This window comes from Arachis ipaensis, chromosome B3, assembly GCF_059453495.1.
Source record: "Arachis ipaensis isolate K30076 ecotype BB chromosome B3, ASM5945349v1, whole genome shotgun sequence".
In the NCBI taxonomy this organism is placed as follows: domain Eukaryota; kingdom Viridiplantae; phylum Streptophyta; class Magnoliopsida; order Fabales; family Fabaceae; genus Arachis; species Arachis ipaensis.
The window spans coordinates 111254894-111273417 of NC_142438.1; the positions used below are offsets into that span (position 1 = coordinate 111254894).

The 18524-nt window shown below is 31.0% G+C and overlaps 2 protein-coding genes across 2 annotated transcripts; both read left to right on the forward strand.

The window, feature by feature from the left end:
- The first annotated feature begins 2426 nt into the window (after positions 1-2426).
- LOC107633437 (protein FAR1-RELATED SEQUENCE 5-like) lies at positions 2427-3341 on the forward strand. Its single transcript, XM_016337066.1, has one exon. The coding sequence runs from the start codon at positions 2427-2429 to the stop codon at positions 3339-3341; it is 915 nt and encodes a 304-aa protein (XP_016192552.1).
- Positions 3342-8272: 4931 nt separating this feature from the next.
- LOC107634567 (protein ROH1A) lies at positions 8273-10077 on the forward strand. Its single transcript, XM_021119142.2, has one exon. The coding sequence runs from the start codon at positions 8518-8520 to the stop codon at positions 9700-9702; it is 1185 nt and encodes a 394-aa protein (XP_020974801.1). The 5' UTR covers positions 8273-8517; the 3' UTR covers positions 9703-10077.
- Positions 10078-18524: the final 8447 nt, after the last annotated feature.

Here is an 18524-nt window from a genome sequence, read left to right on the forward strand (position 1 = left end):
TTTTTTGCTATTCCAATCGATTAAAAGTTTATATTTGATCTGTGACGTTCGTCCAGGACTGTGAAATCATGTTTCTTTGAAAATCAATCGATTGGATTATCAAAACAATCGATTGAATTTCAGGTTTCCCATAACTCAATCGATTGGACTACAGGTTGTTATCATAAAACAATCGATTGAAAATTGTAAGGCAGCATGGTTTTTGCAAAAATCAATCGATTGGTCACATTACCCAATCGATTGAACGATGAATAAAATGTGAGTTTTTTATAATTCAATCGATTGTTTATACTACCCAATCGATTGAATGCTTCAAAACAACATGAGGTCTCACAATTCAATCAATTGGTTGTGTTACCCAATCGATTGAATTCATCAAAACAATATGGATTTGTCAAATTCAATCGATTGGTTGTGCTACCAAATCGATTGAAGTGTGTACTACACCTATTTCAATTTTGTTATCGTTTTTATAAATTATTATCTTATTATTCATCTGTCTTATCTTTAAAATTCTATCTTCAATTTTTAAGGTTTTATTTTGATTTAGATACTCTAATCTTATCTTTTCTTTATTATTAACATTATAAATTGGTGAATAATCCATCACCAATATTCAATCCCACCATTAAAATCGTGTATCAATCTCTTTGATTATAAAAAATTTCATTGTTTTTCTTTCGGATATCCATCTACTTAATATCCAATTTTTTTCATTTTTTATCTGTCTATTTAATATCCACTATTTGTTCATCATTAATTGATAATTACAGTTGCAGCAATCACCAAAGGTCGAATCAATTTTATTATTGTAGTGTTCAAAAAATAATCCATCGTTTTGATTACAAAATCGAGGTCAGTGAATAGAATCTCTAATTTTGCAATTCTTTGTTTCGATACTTTATTCGTGAAATTGATTGTGTAATAAAAAAATTTTTTTTTATCTTTTAGTAATTCTCAGACATTGAGAAATACTAAAAAGTAAATAGATTTTATTATTTTTTATTATTAATTAGCTAGCAATCAAGGACGGTCCTAGAGGGGGCGAGTAGTGGCCTGGACCCCCCAAAATTTTAAGAAACTATACTTATATATAAGATTTGTGTTTAAAAAATAAAAAGATATTATGTAATTTAATAGTTTTATATGTATTATTTTTCACTATGTAATAGATCTATGTCTTAATTGTTTAATTCACTAATATTTTTTACCTAACTAATTTAATATCATACCCTCAAGTCTTTGTACCTTTCAATTTAGTTTTTATATAATAATTTCTATATTTATTTTTATAAAAAATCATTTGTTTTTTTATATTAATATATTTAACATTCATATTTTTATATTAATAATAACTTACATAGTTATGTTTTGGTAATCACATTATGTACTTTAGATATTATTTTCTTGTAAAAAATATTAATTTTTCTTCTAAATTTACATTGTTAAAAGAAAAATTTTATAAAGATGTCTTATATCTTGTATTCTATAAGGGTACTGTGTCTTTCAAATAATTAATAATTTATAATTTATTTTCAAATTTTTTAAAATTTTTGAAAGAATAAATTTTAATTAATAAGATATGTGATAATTTTTAGCTAAACACGCTATAAATTATTGGTATTTTAAAATTTTATAATGTACTATTGATATTGTTATATTTTCTTTATGTAATTATCATATTAAAAATAAAATTGTGGAAAAAAATTATAATTATATGTATCTTAATATATCTGTTAAAAAACTAACTCCAATAACTATATGTTAATTATTTTTATAGATTAAAAAAATTATTTAAAAATTTGCACCTCCATATTAAAATCTCTGGATCCGTCCCTGCTAGCAATATTAGAATCTATTTATTTTTTGTAATGTTATAAGATGAAGTGTACTGAATTATTTTTTTTATTGGACATTTTTAAGATGTCAGGTATATTTACGGACACTGAGATGAATGAGCAATACCAGGAGGACGATGACATTAACCAACAAGAAGAGCTAGTTTGTGACCAAGATATGATGAATTAACAGAATGAATTCGAACAAGATTTCAGAGATAAATTTACTGAGGGATCATATTTTTCTGAAGCTGATCGGTCAGAAGATATCCTTGAAACTACTTATGTGGTTGACTCCATGCAAGACATTACAACTTTGAATTTTAGTGAAAATTTTGCGGAGGAAATTAGTAAATATCACTTTTCTACATTGCAGCTTGCATTTGATTTTTATCTGAAGTACTCAAAGTCGAAAGGCTTTAGTGCAAGGAAGAGCAAGACCTTCAAGAATAGTATTGGCGAGATTTATAAACAAAAGTTTGTATGTCATAGGCAAGGATTCAGGGAGGACTGGAGGAGAAATATTACACGCTGGAAAAAAGGAAGAATGAGCCTAGATTGGAAACAAGAACTGGGTGTGAATCCCGAATGGATGTTAAATTTGTACCAAAAATTGGAAGGTGGCATATCTTTTATTTCTCTGACGAAGACAACCATGATTTATTGGATACACAATTCAGTGCTATGTTTCCTGCCCACAGAAAAATATCAGAGGCATATATTATGCAAATGATGAACATGCTAAAGTCCGGGATTAGCACTTCACAGATATTTGGTCTTCTAGCTAGTCAAGAAGGCGGGTATGAATTTGTTGGCTATGGTCCCAGAGATATCTACAATGAGATTGCTCGGCAAAGGCGTCAAATTCCTGGTGAAGCAGTACGAGTGTTGAAGAAGTTGGAGGATATGCGGTTGAAGGATCCACAATTATATTTCAAGGCATGTCATGATTCAAGAGGTTTGTTACGTAACTTGTTCTGGTCTGATGGGATTAGCCTATTAGACTACCAACTCTTCGGGGATGTTATTGCTTTTGATGCTATGTACAAGAAGAACAGGTATAGTTGTCCATTAGTCATAGTCAGCAGGGTTAACCACCACAACCAAACAATTGTTTTTGCTGCTACGTTAATTGTGGACGAGACTACTGATACATATATTTGGCTCCTGCGTCAGATCATGTTTGCAATGAAGGGTAAGACCCCGACCTCAATAATAACTTATGGGGCCATGGTGATTAGGAATGCAGTAAGAGATGTATTTTCCGAAGTCAGACATAGATTATGCGCTTGGCACCTTATTCGAAATGCAACTAGCAATGTTGGAAATCCATCGTTTCTATCTAAATTCAGAAAAATCATGTTAGGAGATTATGAGATTCCCGTGTTTAAGCGTAAGTGGGTTCAGCTTATTGAAGAATTTGGCCTTAAGGATAAGTCGTGGGTGAACAACATGTATGAAGAGAAGCATACGTGGGCTACTGCATATATAAGAGAAAACTAGATAATTAAAGATTGGTGTCCAAGTGGTAATTACGTTGGTAATGAAAAAGAAATAAACAGGTCTTCTATAGTCTTTTGTGGGTTGGCTCAATGCATAAGACGCCTTGGATTTATCGAATGATTTGGGCTCCATCTTTGGCTTTCTAATTCCGTCTGGGTGAGTGAACGGTAATTTTTTCTGTGTCCCCATAATGGTCTTATCCTAAGAAAAAAAACAGGTTCAGTAAATTCTTATTATCATGTTAGGATTATACTAGTAAAAAATATGAGTTATTGAATTTTACTACACATGCATATACCTTTAATATATTTTTCTTTTTTGTTGTGACTCTTATAGTTGGGGATACTGGTTTGTCCATATTGATCTCGATGTTGAACGCATCATCGTGAGTGAAAAACCTCTTGTCCAGTTCAATAAGATCATCCTCGTCGTCTGATATAGTAGTATGAATATCAATATCCGAACTCTTAGCCTTCAATCTATTTGAGAATGGACGTGTCTTTTGTACAGAAAGCTTGGTCGGAGTCTCGAAATCATTGTTCAGACTGAGTTGTGATATCATTGTCTCAATGCGGCTTACAGATTCAAGGATTTTATCAATTTTTTCGTCCCGAGCCATGTTTACAACTCTCATTGACTGCAAACATTTTAGGTAAAATAATTTCATATAAATGTAAAAATACAAAAAGAGTGATAAAAAATGTTTATACTATATAAATTGTATGACATAATATAAATTGCATTACTTGTTGTCAAATTAAATTACCCCCATGCTAAGGAGGACCTCTTCCACTTTACTAGACAATTCTTCACTTTTATTTAGATCCTTGCTTTGAATAACATCGTTATTGATAACTAGGTCATCCTGTATAAAGAAAACATAAAAGATTAAATTACTCATAATACATTCTACTAAAAATTAAAAACCGATTACGTCTTACCTTAGCACTAGGAATTGTAGTTCCAATTTGATCACCAAAATCAACTGTGATAAGATCACAGTCTATAGCCAGTGACATATTCTGTGTATTACATGCATCATTAGGGACTAAATCTTCGTTAGAAGGAATATCCATGATTATTATCAACTGAAGAATATTGTATGAGTAGATTTGGTTGAAAGGCAAATACTTAAAATAATTTGTCAACGTATAAAAAATTAGTCGGATTGAGCACATATATATACACCCAAAAAAGATAACCAAATTTTAATTCTATCTTTTTTTAAATTTTTAAATTAAGTGAACAATTTTAAAAATTTTTATGATATCTTATCTTTTGGTTAAAATCAAATACAAATAAAATTTTATCTTGATTTTTATTTACAATTTAACAAAGTAAATTTTATTAATTCATATGATTATATCTTATCTATAATTATTTTTAAGTAGATAAATAATAATAATAATAATAATAATAATAATAATAATAATAATAATAATAATAATAATAAGATTAGACGCATCATTAATAATTAAAAAAAAGTTTCAAAACTGGTTGAATAGGCACTATACGTAATCAAGCCCCCACCAATCGATTGAAATAATAATTGTGGATACTTCAATCGATTGCACTTAGAAAACAATCAATTGAAACAGTAATTAAGTGTACTTCAATCGATTACAATAATAATACAATCGATTGAATCAGTAATTGAGGATAATTCACTTGATTGCATTAACAAACCAATCGATTGAAACAGTAATTAAGTGTACTTCATTCGATTACAATAACAAAACAATCGATTGAATCAACAATTGAGGATATATCAATCGATTTCACTACCAAAACAATCGATTGAATCCATACAAACACCTGATTGCAAGCATTCTTCAATCGATTGGTTTCAAGAACTGATTGCACCTGATTTCATGAAAAAAAGCTGACGCGTCTTTAGCTTCCTTAGATGATGAAGACGAAGTTGCAAACTTCTATCTTTCAGCCAACCTCATACCGCAAATTTTTCTAACTATTATTAAGTTACAAGAATCTTATAATGAATTATTTTAAGAATTCACAAAGATGGTCAAATAATTTGCTTTATCAAAGAAAAAAGTTTTGCAACTTCAAAAAAGATGTTAGACATTTTGAAAAATGAAAATATTATTGGTAAACAAATTTGTGAAGATCACAATTCATCATACGAATCGTGAAACTCATCTTAAGGATATAGATAAACTTAAAATAGATTTAGCTAAATTTAATGCATCATCCAAGAGTTTAAATAAATTATGTAGTAAAATCATGCGAATGATAGAAAAGGTCTTACAATTCAAACAAACCTAGTACCTTTAAGAACTTTACATATGAATTATAAAAATGTACAAAAGTCCCACTGAATATTCAAGAACTCTACATGTGAATTAAGTTCCCAGATTTACATGCATAGATAAGATGTTTTTTTTCTACTTTATCTTCTTTGTATACTAAGAAAGTTAGATTGCCATAATACTTTCTTTAAAAATAAAATAAGCTTAAAAAAGTTGCACTACCTAATAAAAGCACAAGAAATTTTTGCCATCATGTATGAAAATGGCAGAATAAAACACTAGCAAAAATGTCAGTGCTATGCTTCATGATCAGCAGAACAAAGTCCAAAGATTGAATTTGATATCAATTTTAGTGTCCACTGAGCATCATGTTGGCACCAACTGTTGCAATAGTAGTAGCATCGAGAAACTTTCACCATGGAAATAACTTGCAAGAACTTATGCTTCTGTTGGATTTCATGAACCAGTGAGAAAGTTACAATCAATTCCAAAGTAAAATTCATAATATGATTTACAGGGATGAAATCATTTAAAATTGTCAAAATACCTAGTGAACAATAATACCTAGGACTCTTAAAAGTGAAATGACACATTTCATGATACAGTGAAAATAACACCTAGATTTTGTCATTGTTGAAAATAGAGCCGCTCTCAAAACGTAATTATCCTAGATTTTTTTGTAACTCACTAACATTAACTCTCATCCAAGCATCAATGGGTATTATAGGATCATGTGGAGTTCTTGATAACAATTTCTTCATGGTCCAGGCCTTGGGATGATGCCCCTTGAGTTTGTGATGCCTAGATTAGTGTATAGAAGATCAATTGCTTCTCCTTGACGATTGATAGCTTCAGTTTGCTTGTCTTGACGCTGCCTCATTTCAGCAAATTGCCCGTCCATATATACCACCCCCTCCTTCGCCAACAATGCGAGATTTGATGGATGAATTGCAAAGCATGAGAGTAATCTCATACTATAGACTCTGCAAACCCACCAATCTATCATATTCACCCCATTCCTCATCTGCCGCAATACCTTCAGTAAATTTTGCCCCATGATAAACTAAATTCCATTGTTCAACTAATTGTTCCAAAGTAACTCTATAATGCCGTGACCCTAAATCAAACTCAATCAGTGGCATTACCTCCTCACCCTCTTCATCAAGTTTGGAACAACATAATTTAAAGTACTATTAATAATATTATTAATAGAGACCATTTATAAACTCAACAAACTCAAAACATTAATAATATTATTAATCTATTAATAATACATATTATCATAAAGTTACAGATCAATAAAAATTTATCAATATAAGAATAATGAAGATTAAATAAAATTTTATGTAGATTAAAATTCAATTACTTGTATAGTATACTAATAATTAAATTTACATATATTTTACTCAAAATCATTATATATAACTATATATACAAGCAATTGAATTTTAATATACGTAAACTTTTAATTAATCAACACTTATATTGATAAATCTTTATCGATACATAACCATATGACAATATGTATTATTAATAGATTAATAACATTATTGATGTTTTGAGTTTGTTGAATTTATAAATGGTCTCTATAATATATATATATATATATATATATATATATATAAAAGATAGTGTATTTTAATGCAAAGATATTAAATAGAATTATTAATTTAGTTCAAAGAGATAAAAGAATTAAATTTGTTATTACTCAAAAAAAGTTTACTATATATCAAATAATGTGTTCATTAGTTTCTATTTTATTGTGAAAATTATCTAAATCATAATACTAATAGTATATCATATGGTTATTATTATTAATGTATTAACCATATTTTAATGTTTATTATTTATACATTTAAAAGTTATATTTAAAAATTATTTATTTAGCTTCATAATAAATGATATTTTTAAATTTGAATAATATATTAATTAGTTTGTACTTATTATACTATATATTCAATAATTTATTAAAAAATAATATTAATATAATGAATAAAAATCATTTGAAAAAGATATTGCTTAAAGAATAAGGCCAAATAAACCCCTAACTAATTTGAATTTAGAGACAATTAGACTCCTGTCTATTTTTGAACCTGACACGTCAGTGTTCCGTTCAGACTTGACGGAGAAACACTCACAAGGACCGCGTTGTGTCATGGAAGTAGAGGATAGGAACCGAAATGGATCATTTTTATCTTAAAAGATCGCGTTGTCATTCTGAAAAATGGACAGGGGTTGGGTTGGTAGTTCGCTCATCAAATTTTGATACAAATTTTTCCAATCACTATTAGAAAAATAAGATCTTTTCATCATTAAAAATTGATAATTTTATGTCGAGTGATTTAAAAAAAATGATATATTGTGTCATATTTTTTGGAAAATAAAAAATATAAAAATCAAATTTTGTTCTAAATTTTTTTATACACATGCTAAATATTTATTCAAATATTTTTAAAAAAATTAGATTTAATGAATAAACTGTTTGTTATATATGAATGTTTTTTATTTGATACTTATAAAAAATATAATATTTATTAATTTTTTGTGATATTTTTAATTAATTCAAAAATTATTTTATTGATAACAATTTTTTTTCGGCATTTGAATATTTCGAGATTGGTAGGTTTTTTTGTTCTCTTTCCATGTAAAAAAGAAGAGAAGAGAAGAGCATTGTGGGAAAAAGAGGAGAGAATACCGAATCAGCGTAGACCCAAAAAAGCAAAAGAAATAAGAAAAAAGAAAAGAGAAATGGTCTGGTCTTACGACAGCACCTCCCTCTGACCATAAAAATAGGCCATTTATATAACTCCCGCGTTCTCTCTTCTCTTTTACACCTCTAATCTTATTTCTTTTCTCTTTTCTGTTTCTTTTTCAGTTTCTCCTGTTATTGATTTCAGAAGAAGAAGATGCCTGCGACGACAGAGAACAACCACAACCAGGGATCGTTCCTGGGGAGAATAAGCATCAGAAGGAACCAGGTGATGTCGATGTCAATGGACGGCATCCACGACACGGAGTGTGAGGAGATGGAGCTATTTCAGAGGCACGTGGCAGAGAGATTCGCAGAGCTGCTGTCGTGCACAGATGAACCGGAGGCATTCATGTCCATCGGGTGGCTGAGGAAGCTTCTAGACGAGTTTTTGTGTTGTGAGGCAGAGTTCAAGGCTGTAATCCTCATGGGAAGGGACCCATTCCAGATCGCCAAGCCACCTCTCGACAAGCTCCTCCCTGAGCTCCTTGACCGCATCATCAAGTCTCTCGATGTCTGCAATGCCGTCTCCCTCGGAATTGATTCCCTCAGGAACATCCAACGCCTCGCCGAAATCGTCCTCTCTGCCCTCGACCAGACCCTCATCGGAGACGGCCAGGTCCGCCGTGCAAAGAAGGCCCTCTCCACCCTCCTCAGCGCCATGCTCCACGAGGACAAGGACGGCGGCATCACCAAGGGCACCGAGCGCAACCGCTCATTCGGCCGTCGCGGCAACAAGGACAAAGACCGCTCTGCCGCTGCCCCCTTCCGCTCCCTCTCTTGGACCATGCCCAAAAACTGGTCTGCTGCCAAGCAAATTCACGCCATGTCATCCAACCTGGCAGCTCCACGTGGCAATGAGTCGTCTGGCCTTGCCCTCCCTGTTTTTATAATGAACACCGTTTTGGTTTTCATTCTGTGGACATTGGTTGCAGCGCTTCCATGCCAGGAGAGGAGTGGGCTTGGGACCCACTTCCAGATGCCTAGGAATTTGAGCTGGGCCCAGCCCATCACTGCACTTCAGGAGAGGATCTCCGAGGAGTGGAAGAAGAAGGAGAAGAAAGGTACGGTGGGGCTATTGGAGGAGATGCAGAAGATGGAGAAGATTGCACAATGGCTCCTTGATTTTGCAGACTCATTCCAGTTCCCTGCCGAGGCTGACAAATTGGAGGAAGTTAAGGCACAAGTGGAGGAGTTGGCTGATATATGCCGGAAGATGGAGGAAGGGTTGGAGCCATTGCAGCTGCAGATTAGAGAGGTCTTCCATAGAGTTGTCAGGACCAGAACTGAGTTCCTTCATGTGTTGGACCAAGCTGCCAAATTGAATATACCCACTTCCTAAACAACTTCCATAACGGCACCCTCTTTTTCACTCTATCTTTTCTTTTTCCCCTTATTTTTCTTGTTTAAAAGAATCCCCCTTTGTGAACGGCACTTTCAGAACCAACATGGACAGTTCAATGAGGTTGGTTTCTGGGGGTGGGGGTTAATTTAAAATTCTTTACAAGGTATGGAAAGCATAGTCATTTCCAAAGCTGGTCTTCTTAATGGATTATTTTAATATTTCATTAACTATGGTAGGCTGCTCTCTACATTTGCCTACATTGTACATCAACATTATAGCTTCTTTTATGGGCTGCTTTACTTCTAAGGGGGATGTCTGCGGCTGCATTTACTAAAAACTTGTTTAATTAGCTGTATCTATTCTTTATTAATCAATTTTCTATTTATTTTTTCTAGAACCATGGTATTCTGTTGCGTAAAAGAAAAAGATGAAAAAGATGTTGCTTGGGGTTGGAAGAAAGACATACATCCATCTAGAAATTAAGCAAAAGTTTTCCCCTTATTATATCACTTATTAACAAGCTTACTTTAACTTATATTTTTCTCGTTTAGTTTTAGAGTTCCAAAGGAGCTAGTATTAATTGTCTAGTACATCTGGAAATGATGATATGTTGGTATATTATTATGGCAACTACCCCCATGAAGATGTCAAAAATATATTTTTATGATGATCTTTATTTAAAAAATGTAACATATTTGTTTGGCCACACTTTTATGACATATAAAAATCAAGCCCTACAACTTATCATCTAATAGTCAAAAAGAAATATCTTCATATGATGACAATTATGAAATTTTCATTGGAGTAGCCATCTATTATTAATGACCAGTGGTTGCATGACAATTTCATAGGAACTACGTTGAATAGGCCAGAGGGGAGGTAAGATTGGATCTAAAATTCGTTAAGTTTTCCTCCCATGTACATGTCAACGATGATCATATATTTTAAGCAAAAAATGTGCAGTGATATATTACTATCCACATTTTTTAGTGAAAGTCAGCAATCAAAAGTTTGGAGGGAGCACTAGAGCAATCAACACTCAGCACTAGAAAACAAATTTGAGTGCCTAGTGCAAAATAACTGGATTTCTACATGCCCACTACTACAAAGCTTATACCGATCGAAAGAAAAAATATAATTATACCTTATACTTGGTTCCTCAAGTTGGAGGTTTTATTTATATCAGCATAGCTAGACGTACAAGTCATTAAATGTTTTGCAGAAACCTATCATCCATAATTAACTCTGAAAAATAACAATCAAAATCGAAATGTGATTTCAATAACGTAAATTAAATTAGCAATAGAATGCTAAAAATTGACAAAAGTTATAGAGTAGGGATTTTGTCATAATTTACAGGTTTTGACTATATTCACTTTATTCAGCAAGTTTGGTAAGTTTGAGAACCATTTCAAAACATGCAGCCTTAGTAGATTAGTTATAGCACAAAATTTCTCTTGTTGTTATTGTTGGCTTGTTGCTATCATCTCTTTGCATTTTGAATTTGTCTTTCATATCAGAATATTTAAACGTATTTCATCTTTGGAATCTTTGCCAACAATGAATCAATAATACTAGCATTTGGCCACGCAATTGCACGAAAAAATCTAATCATTTTTTTCGTTAAAATTTATATTTTTTATATAGAATTTATACCAAACAAAATTTTTAGTGAAAATACAAGTTAAAGTATTGATGATGTAAAATTATGTCAAAATAAATCTAAACTCATTATATTCATAATAATAATGACTATTATAAAATATTACAACATTCATAATAAATCCGTAAATTAGAAATATACAGAAGAAAAGGCATATTAGAAATCTCCTTGCATGCTTGCAAAGGAGAGAATGTTTGTTACTTTGTTATGTAATGAGAGATTTGGAGAAAGAAGAGTGTAAAACACAAGAAAAAATGGTTTGAGACTTTGAATTGTTTGTGTTTTTTGAAATATTCATTATTGTAATTTTTATATCAATTTTTAATAGGATTAAAAATTATAAATCTATTAGTTAGCTTAGTATATAAAATTTATTGTGTATTTTTTATATAAAAATACTTTTAATTTGTTATTTATCACTTTTAATATTAATTAATTAAAAAAATATAATACCAAAATATTCTCCCTCAAATTTGTTACTTGTTAAGTAGATGGTCGGTTAAATTCAATTCTTTATTCTTAGGGAATCTTTTAAGATTTTGTTAGAAAGGGAGATCTTGATTCAATAAACTTGAACAGAAAATTAATAGATTATGATCTAAATATTCTTTCAATGCTTACAAAAATTATTTAAAAGAAAAAAATGAATGAGAGAAAAAATTAATTCACCTAAAGAAAAGAGAATACATTTAGTTTATTTTAATTCTGTACCATTTCTGTACTAACTAACTACTATTCTTGCCTTTTATGAATATTGTCCAGGTCTATGATCAAATCAGATATTATTTTCATTGTAATACATTTTCTTCAAAACAGATAAACTAAGTAAGGTCTCAATCAAAATTGATAAATAAGGTCTCAATAAACTTTGCCTCAATATATAAATTTGGTGCATTCTTATAAATTGAGTACAAGAAATAATCTTTAAAGGCCTTATGTAGTAGCAGCAGCTCTCCTCTTCCTTGGTGTAGCTTCTATGTCTAATCATAATAACAATAATCTTTAGAGTCACACATAAACCATAGTTTAATAAATACTAATAGCATGTTAAAATTTTTCTGAAACTAATAATAATCATCATCGTAAAAAAGAAAAGACAATAACATTAGCAATGCAATTAAAATGGTAAAAATGTCTAATGAAAAATAAAAAAGGAAATTTAATCCAAAAAAAAAGTACCTTCCGCCTCTATAAGGACTTTTAAAAACCATGATGAGTGTCAATAGGTACTTTTGAATTTGAATAATTCTTTGTTTGGATTGCTTTCAGATTGACAACTCCTTAAATGCAAACAACTGTGATTAAACCAAAGGGAACTAAATCTATTTATAAACAAATCTAAGTGGATAGAATGCTAGTAGTGTATGATAGCAGATTAGCTTTAATTGTAGATAGAACCAAACCACCCTTTCCAATTTTATTGCTTGGACGAAATAGTCAAGAGACAAGTTTTGGTTCTTTATAAGAATAGAGTCCCACATTTGGATTTCTTAAGTTCTATTCACAAATATATTCAGTTAAAATCTCTACTGGTATTTTTGCTCTTTGGAATATAATGAATGTCATAATTAATGACTACAACCATATCCAATTAAATGTTAACCAAGTTACCTTCATCAATGTTTGGATCTCGTTTTGGTGCAGAAGTTGCCTTCCTACCAATATGAAAGAAAAACAGGTCATAACTGAATGCAATACCCAATTTCACCAGTTTGAATCATAGAATACCGTCAAATTCTTTAAGCAATATAAAATGGTACATGTGAAAAATAAGGCTACAATTTCCACTTAGCAGAGTTGAATAAACATTTTAATGAGTCAAACATTCTCAACAAAGCTCCAGTGAAATTGAAAGAAAGTACCAATATAAAAAGTTAAAACAGAAATAGAATCTCCTATTTTGCTACTTAGGCTGAGTTAACTGATTTGACTAATCTGAATATAAAGAAGTTGTCTCAAAAACTAAATGGTCAAAGGATCAGCTCCAAATTGTTCAATATAGAAAAAACTACATAACAATTCAAGCACGTATGAAAATGCATTCATGTAAACCCTATAAAATAGTGAAATACTTTCTATATGCCACAGAACTCTATATCATGCACAACTATATCAAATAGTCTTTTCAGGTAGGGAAGCCTCATTGTACCATCACATAAGAAATGGCAAGAATTCCTTATCAAATTGCGAATTGTACCAAACCTTCACCTTCAGCAATAGTAGAAAGGAGGACCAGAGGCCAGACTTACATAGCCATAGAGTCAGAGGAAAACAGAACAGAGCAAAAATAAATCAAGAAATAAAGAAAAGAAAGTAAGCCCCACAAACAAAAAGAAATAACTAGAGATGCCAAAAAATGTCAACCAGTAGCACAAAATTGTTATAAAAAAAAAACCACTTTACTTTTTCTTTCCCTTAGCATAATATGTTAAAGAGTTTTCATATAACCGAATGAGTCTCACTTTATCATCAAAGGCTTAATTTTATTCTGTAATACTTAAGACAAAAAAGATTTTGCAATAATTCAGTATATTACCTTTAAAATATTTCTTTTTCACTCTCTCATTAACAACAATCATAGAGAAGCAAAAATATATTCAGAAAAATAAAAAATAGTAATCAGACTTTATAATTAGAAGAAGTAGCTAAAAGTGGCCATATCTTGAAGAATAAATGCAAAGGATCAATTCTAGACCTGACCCAAAGCTACCTCTAATCATATACACACCCAGCACACAGAGAGCAGCCACTAAGGTCTAAAAAGAGCACGAACAATTGAAGAAACAATGAATTAAACAAACAAATTTGGGTTCCAATAAAAAATTAGCACCAAATAAATTCTTAATGAATTTCAACAACCATAGCTAATTTTAATGACACGAAGGAGCGCAATTGGAACCCCAACGAAACCTACAGAACCCATAAAAAAAAAACTCAATCTGGTAACCTCAACTTCTTCCATACAATTAGAAGATTCACATATGGAAAAGATTCACAATAAATCAATACTCGATGCAAAATTAAATCTACCGACAAAAGGCATAAGGATAATAACATTTCCAAAGAAACTTTAGAATATACTAATATAGTACTGAAAGATTTCATGCATAAATTTAATTTCAATTAAAAAATCTAGTTCTAACTCTCCACGTAATAAAACCTAACCTATTTTGGTTGGAAAAAATCCGAATTGAAGCATAATCCAAAAGTATATAATCATGTAGCGCATCCTTTAATATCATTCGACACACTCCATCATTTTTAAATTTTAAAATTGATATATTCTCTATGTCCTGGTGTTTCTATACAAAACTAAAAAGAGATTTTAAAGTAACTATTATGTTACAACCATCAAAACCTAAGCCTGCCCTTTCTAACGAATTGATTAATTACCAAGCTTTTCATTTCACTAAATAAGTATTATTTAATCCACCAAATAAGATAAAAAAAAGTCTAATTACCCTAATCACCATTTGGCATTTTGATACCTGATTTTCATATTTAGTAATTCAATCATGAAAGGCCACCAAATTATGTGTTTAAAATTATCATAAAAATAGTATAAAAGTAAATTATTTAATGCAATTAACCTGTTAAAAGCCAATTAATATTCAAAAAGAAAATTTCAAACCAAATTCAAGATTTACTCCAAAATAAGCAAATAAATAAATGCAAAAATAAGATACTGTTTTGCAAATCAGCCTGACATTGGTTTGTGGAATCTTGCACAATTCACAAAAACTTTCTGAGTTGCTCAATTAATAAATGAGAAAGAGGCAAATTATGCGATAAAAAGGTAGCAATAATACTTGCATGTATATTCCAAATTTCCTTATACAAAATACTATTATTATAAGTCATAGATTTTACAATGTCAAATGTCTTCTTAATCAAATTCAAACCAACCATGTAGTATGCATAATGCTTTAATAAAAAAAAATCATGTGATACTAACTCTTTTTTAACCAAGAGCAATGCTGCACATGCACAAGTTTTTGGAATATTAATCAAATTCAACGTCGTATTAACTATTTTAACATGTAGCCAAATTGCCTTCATCAATATCTGAATTTTATTTTGGTATAAAAGTCAAGGGCATATAAGAAAGAAAAAAATTGAAAAAAAATTACACAATATAGCAATATAACACTTTCTACTAAGCAAGTAAATCAGATGAATTCAAAGGAATATATATCATTTGAATAAGTAAACAGACTCTTACCTTTACAATAACGATAGCTATCACTCCAATGATAATAACGAGCAGTAGCATCATAATACACTTGTCAGTAGCAATCTATTGTCAAGAAAAGCAAAGCAAACAAAATGGTTAGTCAATAAATGATTCATATACTATTGTGGGTGAAAAAAAAAGGTTGAATTTTCAGAAATTGACTTGCCTACAAAGTTGCTTGGTCAATTTTGAGGCTCTCTTCATTGAGAAATGAATAGAATCCAACTCCTCAGTGACTTTTCTCATTTATTCTGTCTATTCAGGAGATATTACAGTGTTTAGTAGGTACATATATATTGATTTAATTTGATGTGTGTATTAATAAAGAAGTTAAGCAACATCATAAGTTATACACCTGAGACTTTAGAGTTGCTGTAGTTTCGGTTCCAATATTTATTGTCTCTTGAACAATTTGTTATTAGCAATGAACACACATAAATACCTAGCAACAATGAAATTTTGTAAGGATATTTCAAGAAATATATAGTAACCTTCTTTTCCTTGTCAATAGTTTAGTTTATTTCATCCATCATTTGATGCCCTCTATTAATTAGTTGTTCATTTGTCATTGCTGTAAAGAAACAAATGCATCATCATACATCTTCCACAATCCAACTTAAACAAAAATCATACAACTTAATTAGAAAGCACATTAAACATATTAAGGAGAGATGACATCCTATTTCTATATGGATATATCTATAGCCCTACTCTCTCTTTCTTTCCCTTCATATATCTCTATTTATTATCCATTATGAAATTTATTATTCTAATATAAACCTACCTAAGAAATGAATTACAAAGAGATTATTATGATCATCAACAATAAATGAAAAGGATAAATTTTTATACAATGAAAAGAAGTGCATCTTTTAAAAGAATTTTTGTATTCTTTTTTGAGGTCAACAAAAATTAAAATTTTTAAAATTATATTTTTATTCTAAATTATAATTTTAAATTTCAACTCTTAAAAATTTGATTTAAACTATAAATCTTATAATAAAAAATAATTAGATTTAATTATGAAAAAAACTCCACATCAGAGATAAAATATAATAATAAATAAATTTCTCATTAGTCTTGGTCACTTTCCAACTTTCCATCATCATTAATAGTTTGGAGGTCAATATTAAAACCTGAATTATAATGTTATATATTTGAGAAAGAGTACATAGCTAGGCTGCTGAGAGCTGATAATTTATACTCTTTTTGGCATTGTTTTTAGTATGTTTTTAGTATGATTTAGTTAGTTTTTATTATATTTTTATTAGTTTTTAAATAAAAATCATATTTCTGGACTTCACTATGAGTTTGTGTGTTTTTCTGTAATTTCATGTATTTTCTGGTTGAAATTGAGGGAGCTGAGCAAAAATCTGATTCACGCTGAAAAAGGACTACAGATGCTGTTAGATTCTGACCTCCCTGCACTTGAAATGGATTTTCCGGAGCTATTGGAGTCCAAATAGCGCGCTTTCAATTGTGTTGGAAAGTAGACATCCAGGGCTTTCCAGAAATATATAATAATCCATACTTTTCTCAAGGATAAATGACGTAAACTGGCGTTCAACGCCAGTTCCATGTTGCAGTCTTGCGTCAAACGCCAGAAACAGGTTACAAATTGGAGTTGAACGCCAGAAACAGGTTACAACCTGGCGTTCAACACCAGAAACAGCCTAGGCATGTGAGAAGCTTAAGTCTCAGCCCCAGCACACACCAAGTGGACCCCAGAAGTGGATTTCTGCACCAATTATCTTAGTTTATTCATTTTCTGTAAACCTAGGTTACTAGTTTAGTATTTAAACAACTTTTAGAGATTTATTTTGTACCTCATGACATTTTTAGATCTAAACTTTGTACTCTTTGATGGCATGAGTCTCTAAACTCCATTGTTGGGGGTGAGGAGCTCTGCAATGTCTCGATGAATTAATGCAATTATTTCTGTTTTCCATTCAAACACGCTTGTTCCTATCTAAGATATTCATTCGCGCTTCACTATGAAGAAGGTGATGATCTGTGACACTCATCACCTTCCTCAATCCATGAACGTGTGCCTGACAACCACCTCCGTTCTACATCAGATTGAATGAGTATCTCTTAGATTTCTTAATCAGAATCTTCGTGGTATAAGCTAGGGTTGATGGCGGCATTCATGAGAATCCGGAAAGTCTAAACCTTGTCTGTGGTATTCCGAGTAGGATTCAAAGATTGAATGGCTGTGACGAGCTTCAAATTCGTGATTATTGAGCGTAGTGACAGACGCAAAAGGATTAATGGATCTTATTTCGACATGATCGAGAACCAACAGATTATTAGCCGTGCTGTGACAGAGCATTTGGACCATTTTCACTGAGAGGATGGGAAGTAGCCATTGACAACGGTGACACCCTACATACATCTTGCCATGGAAGGAGCCTTGCGTGTGTGAAGAGGAGTACAAGAGAAAAGCTGAAATTCAGATGACAAAGCATCTCCAAAACTCCAACATATTCTCTATTATTGCACAATAAGTATTTATTTTATGCCTTTTTACTTTTCACAATTGAACTTACAAAACACTGTTGTTGGTATCCTGACTAAGAATAATAAGATAAACCATAGCTTGCTTCAAGCCAACAATCTCCGTGGGATTCGACCCTTACTCACGTAAGGTATTACTTGGACGACCCAGTGCACTTGCTGGTTAGTTGTGCGAATTTGTGAGAAACAGTAATATTGACATTGACATACACATTTTCGTGCACCAAGTTTTTGGCACCGCTGCCGGGGATTGTTTGAGTTTGGACAACTGACGGTTTATTTTGTTGCTTAGATTAGGAAAAATTTTTCTTTTTGGTTTAGAGTCTTATATTATTGTTTTTGGTTGAAATTATTTTTTTTAAATCCTTATTTTCTCTTTTTAAATTTTTAGAATTTTTTTTTACT